Below are 18,903 nucleotides of genomic sequence, written 5' to 3' on the forward strand. Positions count from 1 at the left end.
AGATAAAACCAAATTTCGATACTTTGGTAGCTTTGCAGGTATTTTGAACCGCGAATGTCGAGTAGAGAAAAGTAAAATATTCATAATATCTAGCTATGGGCTGCACAGCTACCATAGTAGACATAAAATAAGCAATAATTATCTCAATAGCAAAGGTTCTCAGCCATACACAGCAAAATTACTTTTGAAACGGAATTAAATTACAGTACTAATTACTTTGCTGGAATTACAGAAAAGTAATTAAATTACACTACTCATTACTGCTTCCAAAAATAATGAAATTACATTACAATTACTGATACTCAGTAATTAAATTACTTTTAAATTACTGTCCAGTTTTCATCCATGCAAAAACTAAGTAAAGATAGTAAACAAAACAATAACTTGTTCTCCAGACGCGAAACACACACACTCTTTCGTCTTCTAGCCAAATTCCGTCCCAGAGAGCTATTCTTTCCTTCTTTCCTACAGCACATGCCATTACAAAAACAAGACAACAGCAAAACATAAACAACAATAACAAAGACAGAAGCATGGCAGAACGATCGTGAAATGACCGGGGAACCAAGTGTCTTGCTGGCCCGGAGCTGTCTCCGCCATTTCAAGGTGCCGAAGAAGCTAGGTTATTTATTGCTTCTGCAGTCCCCAAGAATCAACGTCGGCACCTTATGCTCACTGCTCAGTAATGCTCAAGCCACGGTGGCTCACGCTATGGACCCTTTCGCCTATCTCCCCCAACACCAACCCTACCTCGCCCCGTGGTGTCAAGTGTAACCAGGCACCACTGTGCTCTAGCCGATGCAACAGGTATTGCAACTGCGCCGCACTCCAAATAGTTTTCAACCAGCCTTCTTGCACCATCCCTTCCTTCGCTATTCCCTTGACGCCTTGTATGCTGCTGCTTGGAGAATGGTTGCCATGGGAAAGCCGTACTAAGTAACCCTGTTACACACGAGCTCTCAGACTCACTGTTCTGCTCAATTCTGTCTCCTTTTGCCGATCTGTTACGCAGGCTTCGGCTTGCCGTACGACATTTCTGTTTTCGCAGCACTCTACTTCTTTATGTATTAAAGGAGTAGTGACGCACTTCTATAAAGGTAATTTCGAAAGGAAATAATTAATTTTTCAGCGAAATTGCTACCAAAAAGTAATTCATTACATTACTAAATCACCAAAGCTAAAACGTAATTCATTACATTACAAATTTTCCCAAAAGAAATCAAATTACAGTATTTAATTACTGTAATATAATTACTGCCATGTCTGTTTTCAGGAAAGGAGACAATCTCTTGAGCGCTTACGCAAAGTGTGTAGACGTGGTATTCAGGCACCTGTTGTGGTGTGGTTTGGGAAGATGAATCAATTGTGAACACTACGAACCAGAAAGTAGTGAATGAAACTGCCTCGCTGCATAATTCAATTTACTAATTTTATGGCACGATCACTGTTCTAGACAGAGAAGTTTGAAGAATGACTCTAAGAATTAAAATTTCTAGAAGTGCATTTATCGTTTCGCACAAGCGTAAGTGCGGTTATGCTTAGTTTCACAAGTGACTGCACAGATCGTTTATGAAAGGCTTACTTTACCCCAACTGTCATGGCGTGCTTTGTCAATTCCTTGACTGTTGCAAGACTTTCTGATGGTCTGTGAAGTAGGTGTCTTTCTTCTCATTCCTTACATGACCGCATTCGGCCTCACGCTAGCGCTGAAACGAACTCACAAACGTCTCAGAAGGCAAATCACCATGACGAGACATATCTCTGCCACAAGTTCACTTTCGGTCCTCTTTATCTCGATGTGCATTCAACACGATGCAGATCGACGTTGTCACATGGCAACTTTCATATGGAAACCAGCTCGAGCATGCTTTTCTCGTAGCCACTTCCTCAGGCTCTCGACTTTTCAAGCACATTCAAGAGCGGGCGTCGCCACCTTAGACGTCACCTAACACACACTAAGGAAGCTTCTCACATGGTCATTTAAAACAGCCATGTAGCACCGAATGATAACATCCTTCTTGAAAACCTCAATGCAAGTCGCGTTCAAGGAGGATTGCAAGTGTTAGTGTGACAAGTAATCAAGTCGAGCGCCGCGAAACAGCTGTTACACGCCAAAGCAAAATAACGTGACAGCGTGACGTGATATTACTCACAGCAACAGACTTCGCACTCCAAATGAGGTCAATATCTGATACTCCTCAGTGGCAAACCTTAAGCCATTTTTAATGCGAAGCATTACACCCCTATGTTCACAAATTTCTGTCCGCAAACCGAGTCCACAAAATCGTGTCCGCAGCAGTAGCGAGTAAATTGTGAAGTGGTAGAGATAAAAGAGTGCTGTCAATCGATAGAGGGTGACGTAATATTGCTGCCGAAAAATAATGAGACATATATGGTTATTAGGTAATTAATTACAGACAAAATGTAAAAGATGTCCGCAGCAGTTGGGAGTAATTGAATAGTGGTAAGGGCAATGAGTGCTGTCAATCGATAGAAGGTGATGCTAATTAGGTAATTAATTAGAGGCAAAATACACAAAATTGTGTCCGCAGCAGTTGTGAGTAATTGAGAAGTCGTAGAGGTTTATGAGTAGTGTCAATCGATGGAAGGAGACGTAATGCAGTTTCCGGAATTTAATTAGGCCAATTAGTTAATAAGGTAAATATTTACACGTACAAAAAGTAAAAGTAATGGCGAAAATGGTCTCAATATTCACTGTCTTGGCGCCACATTTGAATATATCAAGTACTAAAATAAGTTATTAAATCAGTCAATTAAGACGATGCCAAGGATGTGACGTCACCAAACCGTAAGTCAAGGCAAAAAGGGGCATAGGAAAAAATTGGTGCCTAATTTGAAAGTACCAAAGACTAGAGTAGTTAATTAAGGCAGTCAATTAGGGAGACGTCAAGGATATGACGTCACGCAACTGGAAGTAGAGCCGAAAACGGGCATAGAAAGGAATTGGCGTGCAATGTGAAATTACCGAGGACTAAAATGGGTAATTAAGAAGTAAATTATTGTGACGTCAGTAATGTGACGTCACTCAACCGGAAGTAGAGCCTAAAAAGAGCATAGGGAGGGACTGACGCACAATTTGAAAGTACCAAAGACTAAAATGGGTAAACAAGAAGTGAATTAAGCAACAAGAAGCAACCACAAGCAACCAACAGCAGCATCCGTGCTTTCGCCTTACTCCAATGCAGATTCTACAGTGCTCTTGAATTTTTTGCTGATAGCTACAGCACCTAATTTCGGAAATTTCCTCTTTGGTTTCGGAACATGAGTTTCTCACAAATCTTCAACATCCTGATAAGAATCAACAGATTCGCAGACCTTAGTCAGTTAAAAAAAACAACAACCGCGTGCCATTGGCTTTATGGCTTAGCGGCTACTGTTTTTGTGTCTGCTTGACACCAAGATGCGGAGGAAGCCAATGTAAACGCACCTTGTGTGTGCACTAGTACTAGAGGAGACATGTCGCAGTAAATGCATAATCGCGTGTATATTTTCTTTTTTTTTTTCTGGTTTCAGCCGCGTTAGGTACAGTATTTTGGTACGCGCCGTAAGCTTAGGTCATCTCCATGAATATTTTGAAAAACGAAATTCACTGTTTTTCACAGATGCCTCAAAATCATTTAGAATGCACCAATTGGTTTTCTACACAAACGCCTAACTGTTTTGTGAGCTCAATAAAACTGTCAGGAGCGAAAGGTTGGGGTTTGTTCACGCCTTGCACCTTTTGCATAAATATATTCATAAAAGATATCTTTCAATAACATCCGATAAACATTCAGCCCACTGGTCTCTATAGCAGTTTTAGTTATTCTATAGAAACACAATGAAAACTTTTATTGCTGCTGACGGGTTTTAGTTCGAATTTATTGCGTAATCACTTGTATATTTTGAGCTTTTTGCTTTCAGTAAAATTTTCGAGACCTGATTTGTTTACAGAGGGTAACACAGCATTTATGTCTAATTAATTTTGTCAGATTTGTATCTTTCAGAACGAATATTGCACGTAAATGCACAGTTCTTGTTGTAACAGACGAGCAGTAAAGGCCCTGTTATACAGAAAATGCACTGACGCCTGCCTCAGCGCTCGAAATGTTGGCACAGTCATTGATCATTTCCCAGCTTGCATCTGGCAGGTAGCACCTAAAAGATTCAAGCACGGCTGGTGCTGATTGGCCTACTGCTCATGGGACGTCATGAGACCCCTAGATATGGCCAGATTGGCAGTAACTGCCCACTTGGGCTGTTATGCATCGTGTTTGCGGCTGAGATGAGAATATCCCCCTACGGAGCAGCTGATCTCGCGTAACACGAGACATTGCCACGTACGCACATTCATGTGACTTAGTTAATGCCACACTTTACATCTAATTCGAGTGACCTTTCACATACTGCGGAAGCTACAAATTTTTCTCGCAGAATCTTTGAGCCAAATTATGAACATAAATTTAAGAATATATGATAAAATTGATTTTAAATAAAAATAGCAATAAAGTTAATTAAAAAGAGAAGTAATAACATAGACTTTAACGAAAATCTTTAGTAAAAATGGTAGACGGGAGGTTTCAACGCCGTATGTGATATTCTGAAAGCCACAGCTCAAATGTCCCGAAACTTTCTCTTCGTGTATAACAAGATGCAAGCGAAGTTTTTTTTAGGACTCTTTTGCTTTAAAAGGCAAATAATACACCGTAAGCTTTAAATAACTATAAAGGATATTATGCATGGAAATGAGGTTAGTAGCCTGTAGACATCGCTGTAATAGGAAACCTGCTTTTTAAATCGATACGGAGCCATGCTGCACCAGCGAATTTGAGGTTTTCTTTGCTCGCATGAAGAGACATTTGGTGGAACCTGAAAGCACACATGTGCTAATTGCATCCGATACATCCAACCCACTGGTTTTAACCGGTACGATTATATTAAAATAAAATCAGAATATTGTAGCGTGTGCAACAGCAGCCGCTAGGCGGCTGCTCCGTCCGAAAACTGTCTATGTGGATGCCGCTCTATACGAGCATACACCGAACGCAGCAGCAGCCGTGGTGGTGGGCTCTTCATACACAGAAGTCTCCAGCATGTCCATCCAGCACTCTACTATCACAGAAGCGGAAGTGGCGGCTATCGTACTGGCCATTACCTACGGAGACGCGACCAATCGAGAGCTGCACGTAATCACCGACTCACAAGCGGCGTGTCGGCTCCTCCTTGCAGGCAGAATACCTAAAACATTATCTCGCTTCACAACTAACCCATTGGCTACAACCTCACAGCTCAAACATCAGATCACTTGGGTTCCGGGGCACTCTGGATTGGAAGGTAATGAGGTCGCGGATAGGCTAGCTCGAGGTCACACAAACCGAGCGGCCACTAATCCCGATCTCACAACCAGCATTCCTGTCCCAGCGACTTACGGCGCGCGACTTAAGTACCTACGGGAACAACGTAGGATTTATCCCCTCCACACAAGGGTCTAAATGCACAAGAAATGCGGGAATGGAGATAGCTTCAAACCAACACTTACCCCAACCTACATCAATACAACATAATGTTCCCAGAACACAACACAGACATATGCCCTTGGTGCAATGACCAGCCCACCGCCTACCATGTCACATGGGGGTGCACAGGCCCCAAACCTCCACATATAAACATGCACCATTCGGAGGCGCAGTGGGAGGCCACTCTGCAATGCTCTGATCTAGAGACCCAGCGTAGGCTGGTAACTCAGGCAAGAGCGGCAGCCCAGGCCACTGGGGTTTTGAAATGAAGACTCCACTCACTTCCCCCCCCCCCTTTTTTCTGTTTCTTTTCTTTTTCTTTTTGAAATAAAGTTTTGTCTCTCTCTCTCTCTCTCATCGAGAGTCTCGTGCGCGGACTCGAAGAAGTGACCCCATGGCGTTCGAGAAGAAGCTGAAGTCTGCTGCTGTCACTCAGTGCTCTCTGGACCTGCTCTTCTGTGCTTACTAGGTCAACCCCCTATTAAAACCAACCTTCTGGTTACGGGCCTGAATGGCAACGTGACACTGGTGGAGGTGAGGCCTTGAATTACATGTCTCTGGCCTCTCGCAGCCGCTCATCGAGTCCCAACCGGCTTCCGCTCGTGTCGACACCCGTTTATCGCTGCAGCCGTCGCCTCCGAGGTCTGGCGCCGGAATTCGCTCCTCTACCTGAACCGACGCCAGCTGACCAGCAGTTCGAGACTTCTGTAATGGCACAGGCAAGTCAGCATCAGTTGCTGCTTCAGCAGCCTCGTATGCCCCCAGTTTCCTCGGCGCTACTGTGGAAGATGTCGACGACTGGACCGACCAGTTCGAGCGAGTGGCGCAATTCAATCAGTGGAGCCCTGCTCAGAAGCTGCGCAATGTATATTTCGCCCTTGAAGACTGCGCAAAAACGTGGTATGAGAATAGGGAATCCAGTCTTCAAAGCTGGGATTCCTTTCGCCAGCAGCTGCGGGACACTTTTGCCAGCCATGACCGCCGTGATCGCGCACGCCGCCTCCTAGACGCTCGTGTGCAACTACCTAACGAGAGCGTGGCCATGTTCGCTGAGGACGTGACCTGTCTGTGCCGACGGGCTGATCCCGACATGACAGAATTAGCGAAGTTGCGCCACCTGATGCAGGGCGTAAAAGAACCCCTCTTCGCTGGTCTGGTTCGCAGTCCACCCCAAATCGTCGCGGACTTCATCAATGAAGCTACCCTCATTGAGCCAGCCCTGCAGCAACGATACCGACGCACGGAGTCTGCCTGTCGTCAACCCTTTAGCAGTGTGGCCACAATGAACGGGTCCACTGAAGATAACTCTCTGCGTGAGCTGATCCGCGAGGTAGTTCGCGAGGAGCTCCTCAAGTTCAATTTTGGATCGCCTAACCCGACTGCCGCGGCTGTCACCGAAGCCGTGCGTGAAGAAATCCGTCAGACATTTTCGCCGCCTGAGTCACTGTTGGAGCCACGTTCTATGAACTACGCAGCGGCTCTTCGTCGGCCTGTAGTGCCTCCTGTGCAACAGCTTCGTTTCGAAGCACAGCCGCCGCCCACTCTGCAGTCACCGTTCTACCAACCTTCCTACCAGCCGCCAACCCAGCAGAGCCTCGTCATGCAGCCGTCCGCTCCTCAGCCACTATCCTACCAGCCTCCCTACCAGCCGCCATCCCAGCAGAGCCCCGTCATGCAGCAACCGGTTCGGAAGGCAGACGTCTGGCGCACTCCTCGCCAACGGCCGCTGTGCTACCACTGCGGAGAACCCGGCCACTTGTACCGTCGTTGTCCATACCGTGAACTCGCTCTTCGGGGTTTTGCTCGTGATTCCCTGCGTCCCCGGGTCGGCGAACGCCCTCCAGAAATCGAAGAATATCTGGCAACCCGGGCAACCTCTTCGAGCGACAGTACACAGTCTTTACCGTGCGCTACTCGTCACCCGGCCGCCGTGAGTTTAATCATGTGCCGAGGCGCCGGTCGCCAAGCCCACACCGGGGAAACTGAAGGTGGCGACCTCAGGGGGGCAGGTTGCTGGCGAACGGAATCGATGTCCCGAAGACCCTCCCGTGACGACTCAGCCCGATGCTGTGACTACGATGCCTCCGCCGCCCCATGAACCCGAAACTCCCAATCAACCTCAAGCCGATCACGTTATTAGCGCCGACCTTTCCGTTCTCGTCGACGGACACCCAGTAACCGCTTTGGTAGACACCGGAGCAGACTTTTCAATAATAAGCAAGAATTTCGCAGATCGGCTCCCCAAGGTGAAAACTGAATGGCTGGGGCCGCAAATTTGTACTGCTGGCGGTCAGCTCATGACGCCGATCGGACGATGCACTGCCCGAGGAACCATCGCCGATTCAGCCTTTGTAGCCGTTTTTGTTATCCTGCCGCACTGCTGCAAGGACCTCATACTCGGCATGGACTATTTACGTGAGCATGGGGCCATTATTAATGTTCCTCGCCGTACTGTAACGTTTTCGACGCCTGCAACAATGACCGCTGACTCAGAACGACGCCACGCACCTTTACGCATCGTTGACGCGGATGTATCCATGCCGCCACGTTCGTCTGCTCTCATCACAGTCAGGTGCGACGACCAGTCCTGTGCTGCCTGCGTTGCCGAACAGAACACAGAGGTTCTGTTACATCATGGAGTCTGTGTTGCACGCGGTATAGTTCATCTGACTAATGGTCTAGCTCACGTGCTGATTACTAACTTCGGGAACGAACGGCAACGCATCGCTAAAGGCACCACGGTAGCCTACTTTGAAGGTGTCGCAGAAGCAGCCCACGACTGCTTTGTTCTTGAGACCAACACGTCTGCCAGCCAAACGCCTAACTTCGACCCTGATGTGAATCCCGCTCTATCACCGGCAGAGAAGAACAGACTCGTCGGGCTACTCTTTCAGTTCCAAGACTGCTTCTCATCCGCCTCCGCGGTTAAACAGACGCCCTTGACCAAGCGCCGCATAATAACCGACGACCGCACCCGACCAGTCCGACAGAACCCCTACCGAGTGTCACCGCTGGAACGCGAAGTCATTGCTCAACAGGTCTACGATATGTTAAATGACGGTGTCATACAGCCATCGAGGAGTCCCTGGGCTTCGCCAGTTGTCCTTGTTAAGAAGAAAAACGGAAGTTTAATGTTCTGTGTGGGCTACCGTAAGCTCAATCAGGTCACAAAAAAAGACGTCTACCCGCTGCCACGCATTGATGACTCATTAGACCGGCTGCGCCACGCGCGCTACTTTTCATCGCTTGATCTTAAGAGCGGTTACTGGCAGATCGAAGTCGATGAACGTGATCGCGAGAAGACAGCGTTTGTCACGCCCGATGGACTTTATGAATTCAAAGTCCTACCTTTCGGATTGTGCTCCGCCCCAGCGACATTTCAGCGAATGATGGACGCAGTTCTATCTGGTCCTAAATGGCAGATGTGTCTAGTCTACCTGGACGACGTTATTGTGTTTTCACCAACGTTAGAGGAACACCTCCAACGTCTCTCCGCTGTGCTACGGGCTATCAGATCTGCCAGCCTCACGTTAAAACCACAAAGGTGACACTTTGGCTATGAAGAGCTCCTGTTCTTGGGCCACGTCGTCAGCCATCGAGGAGTTCGTCCCGACCCCGCTAAAACAACAGCCGTCACCAAATTCCCTACTCCATGTGACAAGAAGACAGTTCGCCGTTTCTTGGGCCTCTGCGCCTATTACCGCAGATTTATTGAAAACGTTTCACGCATTGCCGCTCCGTTGACACGTCTCACCCGGGATGATGTCACCTTCACCTGGACGGACGAACAGCAAAAGGCATTCGATGAGTTACGGCACCGCTTGCAGACAACACCTGTGCTTGCCCATTTCGATGCGAATGCCGAGACTCTGGTCCACACAGAAGCCAGCAACGTGGGTCTAGCGCTGTACTCGTCCAGTGGCAAGACGGTGCCGAGCGAGTTATCGCATACGCCAGCCGGACTTTGTCCCTTGCGGAATCGAACTATTCCACCACCGAAAAAGAATGTCTGGCTGTTGTATGGGCGGTGATGAAATTTCGACCCTATCTTTATGGCCGGCACTTTCGGGTTGTGAGTGACCACCACTCTCTGTGCTGGTTAACGAACTTGCGAGACCCCTCCGGACGCCTTGCACGATGGAGCTTGCGGCTACAGGAGTTCGACATGACCATCGTGTATAAGTCTGGACGTCAGCACAACGACGCTGATTGCTTGTCCCGTTCACCTGTCGAGGCTGCGCGAGAAGACGAAGAACCAGACTTTTCCCTTATCGCAGCCGTCGACGCGCTCACTGTTTCGCAGCAGCAACGTAACGATTCGGCTCTCGCACCACTTATCGATTTTCTGGAAGCGCGCACTACGGAAGTTCCCCGTCTCTTCGCCAGAACGCATTCATCGTTCTGTATGCGAAACAATGATTATACAAGATCAACTTCGCTCCGACGGGAAGAGATTACCTCCTCGTCGTACCACAACTTCTTTGCGAAGAAATCTTGCAGGCATGTCATGACGAGCCCACCGCGGGTCACCTGGGGTATGCTCGAACTCTGGCCCGAATTAAGAAGAGTTATTACTGGCCAAACCTTGCGGCCGCAGTACGACATTACGTGAGAACATGCCATGATTGCCAGCGACGGAAAACACCACCTGTGAAACCGGCCTGTTTACTGCATCCTGTTCAAGTGCCAAGATGCCCATTCGAACAAGTTGGCATGGATCTGTTGGGTCCTTTTCCAATTTCTGATTCCGGCAACAGGTGGATAATTGTCACTACAGATTACCTCACGCATTATGCTGAAACGAAGGCCCTCCAGCGTGGTACGGCAATCGAGGCAGCGAAATGTTTCATCGAACGCATAGTCCTGAGGCACGGCGCCCCGACAGTTATAATAATGGACCGAGGCACTTCTTTCACTGCCAAGCTACTGGAATCTGTCATGCAGCTAAGCGGCACTACCCATTGCAGGTCAACCGCCTACCATCCACAAACTAATGGCTTGACAGAACGTCTGAACAAAACTCTCGCCGACATGATATCCATCTACGTGGATGTTGAACATCGGTCCTGGGATGACGTCCTCCCGTACGTCACGTTTGTGTACAACACGGCGCAGCAGGAAACAACGCAAATGACGCCGTTCTCCTTATTGTATGGCCGCGAAGTTTCGACAATGCTCGAAGCCATGTTGCCCCACGACGGCCGCGACCTCGAAGTTGGCGCCGAGGAGTTCACTCAATGCGCAGAAGAAGCACGACAGCTGGCGAGGGCACGCGTCCGGAACCAGCAAGGCCGAGACGCCAAGCGTTACGATCACCGCCACCGTGTAGTGACTTTCACACCGGGCGACAGAGTGTGGCTCTGGACTCCGATTCGACGTCGGGGACTATCTGAAAAACTTTTGAAGCAGTACTTTGGGCCATACAAAGTGCTCCGTCAGCTGAGCGACGTCACGTACGAAGTGCTTCCGGACGGCTTTTCTTCTACTCGTCGCCAGCAGAAATCCGAGGTTGTCCATATCGTACGCATGAAGCCGTACTTTTCGCGAGAAAATTAGCGCACCGCCTAACGCATGTTTCTTGCTTTATTTTTTTTCTTCCTTCTTTCGGATTCATCAAGTTGACATTTATTTTTTTAGAGAGGGGGTAATGTAGCGTGTGCAACAGCAGCCGCTAGGCGCCTGCTCATCGAGAGTCTCGTGCGCGGACTCGAAGAAGTGGCCCCGTGGCGTTCGAGAAGAAGCTGAAGTCTGCTGCTGTCACTCAGTGCTCTCTGGACCTGCTCTTCTGTGCTTACTAGGTCAACCCCCTATTAAAACCAACCTTCTGGTTACGGGCCTGAACGGCTACGTGACAATATTGATTTCGTACTAAGTGGATTTACTTTTTGTGCTGAATTTTTCTCGCGCACACCATGAAAGTAATGCCAATTACTGCATATTTCAGGCTTTGAAACAAATGTATGCTTTTGGAGGAAAAATGGAAACGGAAGCATTTGCAAACTTCTAGGCCATGAAATACGATATTACTACGACCGAGAAAAGGACCAGTGCGTGGCGTTCACTCCTAAACAATGTGGTACCACTGGTGGAAACAATTTCGCAAAGCGAAAGCAGTGCATTCAACAATGCATGCGTGAGTTCTATCTTATTTATTGCTTTTATTAGTCGCTTTGATTGTTAAACTCACGCCAAAAATCAGAAAGTTCTTCATTGAAATCACACCAAACCAACCATCGACGAGCAAATTAAACCAAAGAAGCGGTGCATGTTATTCGTTTGTTCGCCATTTTCAACAAGCTATTTTACAAAGACTAGTCGAAGATGCCGTCATGTTTGAATATATGTGCAGATGTTAATTACTAATTTAAATTCCACGGTCCCACTAGCCATGAAGCATGAACCTCAGTTTAGCAGCAATTTATTCTGCGATCAGAAGACTGAAAACTATCTGTTGTGCAGTGATGGTGTAAGTACAGTCGAAGCTTCTCGATGTTTTCTTTAATATTTGTGGTAACTTTCATGCAAGTATTATATTTCACATGCAAACACAGAGTTTTTAGCGATATGTACATCTTTTAGCAAGTGTTTATGACGGAAAGTAATTAGCACTACCGCCCTCGTAACATTATGATGGTAACAAATTACGGTGCAATCTGTAAAACATTAAGGAAACCGAAATTTTCACTTCACCGCAGCTGACTCCTGAATATAGGTTTTGGCGAGCATAGTTCGCCGGGGTGGCGCAGTGGTTACGACGCTCGACTACTGTTCCCAAGGACGCGGGATCGAATCCCGGCCTCGGCGGCAGCTTTTCGGTGGAGGCGAAAAGCAAGGCGTCCGTGTGCTGTGCGATGTCAGTGCACGTTAAAGAACCCCAGGTGGTCGAAATTTCCGGAGTCCTCCACTACGGCGTCTCTCATAGCCTGAGTTGCTTTGGGACGTTAAACCCCACAAACCAACCAACCAACCAACCAATTTATTCTCACAATTATTTGCAGATAAGAAACTCTACGTGTCATATGCAAGTAGCCTTTTTAATTGCAAAGCTCTAATCAAGAAAAATAGCATGACTAATATTTATTTTTCCAACCCTTCTGGGTATCGCGGGTGCAGCAAAAGAAGGTCTTGAAAGGTTACAAATTGTCTGGATCAGTGTTTCTCAAATAGTGGTCCGCGAAGCGTCTCTTGAGGTCCACAAAAAAAAAAAAAAAATTAGCTGTGGTTTACCTTGCGGTTAAACCTATATTTACGCGAGATTAATCTGCTAGACAACGCCTAGGTTCGGCTTGGAAGTAAAGACATGGCTTTTGCACAGGGTATAGTTTACTGTATGGTTTCAGCTTTATTTATGCCATAGCGGAATCACTTCACGTATGAGCATACCTTGTTTCTTGTCGTTGGCCATTCGCATTCGGGTGTAGAAGACTTATAGGGGTATGAATTCGTCTCTACGTCGAACTCCGGGGCACACCGCCGTCACAACATTTGAACGAACTTTCTGCCCTAACAACTCGCTGTTCTCGTTCGCCTCTATCAACTGCCGAGTTATCTGTCTTCTTCTCCTTATTCTTTTCCTTCTTTTTGTCTTCTTGATATCAGACAGGCACGGAAAGGCACGGTGAAATGGCGAGACTGTGGCTAACATAGCTCTCGCTACAAAATTAAAGTCGCACAATAGCGCTGGCCTGGCTAACCTAGGTTTTGTGGGGCTAGAAACACGGAGGTTCAAACCGGACTTAAGTTCCTCAGAGCTAAACAAAACACTTGAAGGCGCGGAAACAAAGATCGCACACGAGCAGAGGAGAAAAAAAAAGAGAGAGCGTCTATGCCTCTGTAGACGCCGGCATCGGTAAAACTCGAGCTCTGACTTCACTGCTAAACGTGATTACAACAAAAAGCGCTTAGGGTTTGCAACGATAGTGAGGCACGGTGTTGGAAAGAGTCGAATCTCTTCCAACAGCATGCATACCGGCGCAGCGCGTCGCTTCTTCCCCGCGGCCTCGGCAGGCCGGGTGTGCCGGTTTATAGAGTGAACGATTTTTTTGAAGCTAGTTTATACCTGACTGAATCCTAATTTATCTTCCTGCTGCCGAAGCAGCACCCCTTCCCCTATCGATTTCAAAGTGTCCCTCAACGCTTTCATTGGTCCACAATAAGCACCACATATCCATTGCTGAGAACCACTGGTCTAGATATATATAGGATTTCTAAAGAGGAAAGGCTTGCTACATTGATCCTTTCGTGTCATTTCGTTTTTTGTTTACATTTTGCTCCCAAACCTGAAATGCAACGCGTAATTTTCTTCACAGCAATGGACGTTAGTAGCTAATGATCAACACATGTACCCTGTATCAGTTATAGTGCACCCAATACAATGTCGAGAATCTGCTACAAACCAAGAACATATGGCAAAGAGCTGTTGGCTGGCAGTATTTATGTGACATAATTCAGTGTTCAGTAATATTAGAGGAACATAACATCTAATAGCTACGTGCCAAGGTTAGTGTGCCACAGTGTTTTTATTTGAAAATTCTTTTATTTTGCACCAGTGTATAGCTACAGCTACGTGTGACAGGGAACAACTTTTAAGACCAACTTCTTTTTAATGATTTACTGGAGCAAATCAGAGGTCTCGTTAAAGAGCGTGAAGGCCACTAGACCGAGGTTGTATGACACCTACATGTCGTCTGCCTTTATTTCGCTGAAGCTCTCAAATGTCTTTCTGAGTATGTTGTTTACATAATCAGCTTCCAAATAATATATTGTCACATGTAACCAAAGGGAGGCAGCTCAGCTGGCCCCTGCGGTCAGCGCTCAAGGAAACCAACTGTGCGAGCGTCTATTTCTCTACGAGCTGGTCAACAAGGTTCTATTATTTTCTTCCTTTCAAGAAAAAGAAAAAACCCACGGACGCATCAGCAGCGGCAATATTAGTCAATGAATGCGCGCTGTCAGTAGAGGAGAGCAATAACGTAAAAATCGTATGTAAAAGGGAGCCAGACCACAACGGCATCCATATCACCGCGTAAAGTAAGTTTAAGTCTAGGATATGCACATCTGATTTAGGGTGGCGACGGCTAGATTGGCCTTCGGAAACGACTTCTTATGTGACCTCCGTAACACGGCACAGTATTCTGTAAGGACCGAATTACTGGCACACAAATTTTTCCGACTTCCCGGCCATCTTAAAGGGGTCCGAACTCAAACTTGTTACCTAGGTGCATAACTGGCGTGCCAGTACCGAAGGATGTACTGGCGCGCATCCACAGTGCTGACGCGCTTCCTCAGGGCTCTGGAAGAATAGCTCAGCCTCCAGCGCCAACGGCTTGTCATCAGAAGGGCACGTTATCATCGCATCCAACATAGTCTCAACGTCTCCTTGGTAGACAAAATGAAAAGGAGGTAACCGAGCCGTTTCTTGCATGGAGGTTTTATACTCATATGTAACATAAAGAATATCTCACGGCAGTTCTTGTGCTACGCGTCCACCTACATCGAGATCATATCGGCGATCATCCTATTTAATCCTTCCGTCAGCCCATTACTTTGAGGATGGTAAGCCGTAGCTGGAGGCTTGCCATTCAAAATGCAGAAGTCTGCTCCGGTGTCCACCAATCCACTTAACGTCATCCATAAAAACAGCGAGTCTCTCAAGAGACAGGCGGATATGCCTTTCCGGTTTAGTAGTGGTTTTCTGAAATCGTAGGGCTCAAGGCAGCAGACGTCCGAGTCGTCGGAGACAGTTCCTCGCGATGACATCTAGCGACCCCGCACCCGCAGGTTGCCGTCTCTAGTTTCCCCTGCGGGGGCTAGGGGATCGTCCAGGTGCTCCACGTGAGAAAGCTTGGGATGATGAGTAGAAGCGGCGAGAAGGAGATTATGACAGCCGGCGCTGAGCAAAAGGAATACGCTCTTCAGTGACGTACGGTTCAATTTCCCTGGGTCCGTAGGGTGGACGTCGCGCATGGCGGGGAAAAGCCTGAAGGCCTAGTTCGCGATAAGAACACTGCCGAAAGAGAGGACCAGGTATGCCACAGTGGAAAAACAATTTTGAGGAAGCTTAGGCTTCGCCTTTAAGAATTGAACGCGATAGCGTTATCGCGCCCCGTTCGCACCGTGTACTCATTTGCTTGTCGCGCTTTTGAGTAACACAAAGACGTAGTTCACATGATACAACACTCGTTAACTTGTCCAAAGCATGACTGTTTGGTAATTACTTGTTCTGAAACGTGATTCTAAGCGCTCCTTCGCTTACAATGCGGCTGAGGCGTGTACTGAGAAAGGAGGCTCTGTTTCCAATTCCTACATAGAGCAACTTGCTATACTTACTTTTATTTAATAATCCTTCCGGGACGTAGAAGCGCTGCCAGCCACCTTGCCGAAACGCGCGGGCCTCAAGTTGCAGTCGTAGTTCGTCGGCAACATCGTTGCCGATCCGAGCCGGTGCGATGAAGATCTCGGAGGCCATGCCCTTTCTGTCTTATTCCGTCCGCCACACGCAGGATGACGCCACGTGCACGCCAAGCGAATAGGAAGTACAGCGGAAAAGTAATTTGTCACTCGCTTAACTGCGTGTTCTGTAATTCCGTAATTCACATGCTCATAATAATTATTATACACCACAATACACTTCTCTAAGGGACATTTCTGAGACAACACCGCAATTAATAAACGCGCCTTTGTCCATTTCAAACCATCTAGCTGGCGTGGCAGAGTGGTTAGCGTGCTCGTGTCGCACCCTGGAGGCCCACATTCGGTTCCTCAGGTCGGCGATTGTTCCTAATCGTTCTTATTTATTAATGCTTCTGAGATTTTTCGCTCACGGCCTAGGCCAGATGACGCGGGACGGCGGCCGCCGACGACGACACGACACGGGGCCCTTAGAGCTATCACGTTAAAAAAGGGGTTTTCGATCGGGAGCACGCCAGTTGTCTGATCTGGGCTAAGGCTCTCAATGACTATAACTGTACTGGGCCGGCTGCACGCATGGCAGACGATTACGAGACTCAGGCGCGAGTGGCGCCGTTTCTGGTGCCGGAGCCAAAGGCGGCATTGGAGCTTCTCGCACAGGTATATGTGGTGCTCATGGTGAGGCACAAAGTCTCAAAACATCCACGTATGTTGTTGTCTTGCACTCTGCTTAGAAGCACTGTAGGTCATCACAAAGTGACTGAGGCCAGTGGCTTGACGTACCTCATCACGAACGATATCGACAATAAAGCAACATAATGTTGAGGCACACCCCAAACGTTTTGCACTTCGTTTCGTGCAACAAAGCGCATAATTTCGCGGTAAGATTAACTGGTTGCTCCATAAGACGCACGTTATTTTTTAAGGGATGCAGCTAAATAAGGTCGACTGTAAGCGTTGACCCGCTGCTGAAGGACCTTCTTCATTGTTGGTGCTTCTGATGGAATGTGGCCACTGTAGCCGGTAAATGGCGCACAAGGCCAACAAGAAGCTGCTATTTTTCACCGCGCATTAGGTGGCGCAGTTTCTTGTCCTCCGACATGGCGTGATCAGCAGGGCGGAACAGTCGCGTCATGTCTTCAACATACTTTGTGACAATCACATTGGTGACCTGGAAACGAGACTGGAGTGCCCACTCAGCTCGTTCTCGGCTGTCAAGATTAGTGTTGTCCTCCAGAATACGACGGTGTAACTCACACAAGGAAAACAAAAGTGGTTCCGGGTCTCGTACCACGTATGAACGCCGTCTTCGAGGCTGAAAAAGTATCTTATCTTCGCTATTGCATTCCAGTGATTAAAAGCAGAGACTCGCGCGAACTGAGAAAGTAAGTCTTCTACGCGTTCCTCCAGCAAAGAATGTTTTTTGAAATATACTGTGGTAAGCGCTTGTAGAACCCAACCGCACGAGCTGCTTCTTTCTCCTCCAGGTGTTTAACCAGGTGACAATATATAATAAAAGCGAGGATCTAAGCTTTCAGCGCCTTCAAACTTTCTTGTTCTTGATTTAGAGATCAGCAATAAAATTTCAAGTGCAAACAAAAACATGACACATTTATGAAACACACAGATACCAATAAGTACAGAAAAAGATCCTAATAGTAATTCTCAATGTGAGCTCTTGTGAGCAATTGTATAAATATGAAGTAGGTAAGTGCACATCAATAAAAATAATACATTGGTGAGAAAGCACGCTAGGAGTATTAAACACAACAAAAGTTCTATACGGCATATCGGAGTATAGAAAGTATTTCAAAGAACGGATGAAATGACACAGTCGTGTACAAAATCGCATAGGCAGAAAAAATAGTACCCACCAAACACACAGCTCGTTGGCAACTTATTTGAGCACTAATAATAAACACGTCTTTCTAGAGTACAATAATAAATATTAATTTTTATTTATCCCATACACTCTACCTGGAACGGTTCAAGCAAGAGAGGTGCGCTGCCGAAAAAAGCAATAACTATGATAATAAACAGCGTTGTTATTATCAAAGGATAAAAACGCATAACTATACGATGTTGAAATAACTATCCAGTAATAAAATTTCCTTTTCTTTTTAGCCCTCTCAGAATGCTTGGTACCAAGAAGAGGACGTAAGAACAACAAACACAAGGGCTATACGTACTTACTTGAGGAAGACACCTGCGTAAAAGCGAAATACAGCGAGAATGCAAGGTATTGGCCTAAGCATAACAGATTCCCCACTTCGAAGGATTGCCATGAGGCATGTGCACCGGAGGAACCAAGGAAATAATAAAAAACAAAGGAAATGCCCCCCGAAATAACTGAAAGTGTTTGTCATGTTTTCAGCGAAATAAAGAAAGAAATTGACGTGCACTCAAAGCATGAACAAAATAAACACATTTTATATCGGGTACGAAACCATTTTAACGCTTAGTATATGCACGTGTAAGTATTTATTATTATGGTCTCACGGTATCAGGAATCATGCAGAGAACTTCTCCTTATGAATTATTGCGTAATATAATGTACTAAATACTCCAAGAATTCATTAGAAGACTCGCGGTTAGGAAACTTGTAGTTTGCTTCTGTCGAAGGTTGTCTTCCAAATAAATATTTACCTTGTTTCTTAAACATCAGCTCGCTATTACTCAAATATATCTAAATCTAAGGACCCCGGCCTTCCCATACTGTGGGACTATCAAGGATTGCTGACGTGCTATTTGAACACATGAAAATTCAGCGCTCTGTTTAACTTCATAGATTCCCAAGCGTCCACTCCCAAGGGAGCTAAAAAGAGCAGGAATGCTGGATGTGTACGCCTGCTCATTCGGAAATCCATCCGGGATTAGGAAGCTCTAATAAAGCCCTTTCTAAATAACCTCCATGAGTTCAGCTCTTGTGCACATGCATGTCGTCCTTTCTAAATGTATGTTGACAAAATCTGTGACG

At 46.7% G+C, this 18,903-nt stretch overlaps 1 protein-coding gene across 1 annotated transcript in view; it reads left to right on the top strand.

The window, feature by feature from the left end:
- The window catches only part of LOC146170695 (protein AMBP-like), a 45,873-nt gene extending 27,609 nt beyond the window's left edge, over window positions 1-18,264 (top strand). Inside the window, exons 4-5 of the mRNA XM_084586844.1 lie at window positions 11,461-11,649; window positions 18,051-18,264. Coding sequence (XP_084442970.1) covers window positions 11,461-11,649; window positions 18,051-18,244 — 383 coding nt within the window. The 3' untranslated portion in view covers window positions 18,245-18,264. The remainder of the gene's footprint in view (window positions 1-11,460; window positions 11,650-18,050) is intronic.
- Window positions 18,265-18,903: the final 639 nt, after the last annotated feature.

This window comes from Amblyomma maculatum, unplaced genomic scaffold (assembly GCF_055883805.1).
Source record: "Amblyomma maculatum isolate TAMU_Amacu unplaced genomic scaffold, ASM5588380v1 scaffold_67, whole genome shotgun sequence".
Classification (NCBI taxonomy): Eukaryota; Metazoa; Arthropoda; class Arachnida; order Ixodida; family Ixodidae; genus Amblyomma; species Amblyomma maculatum.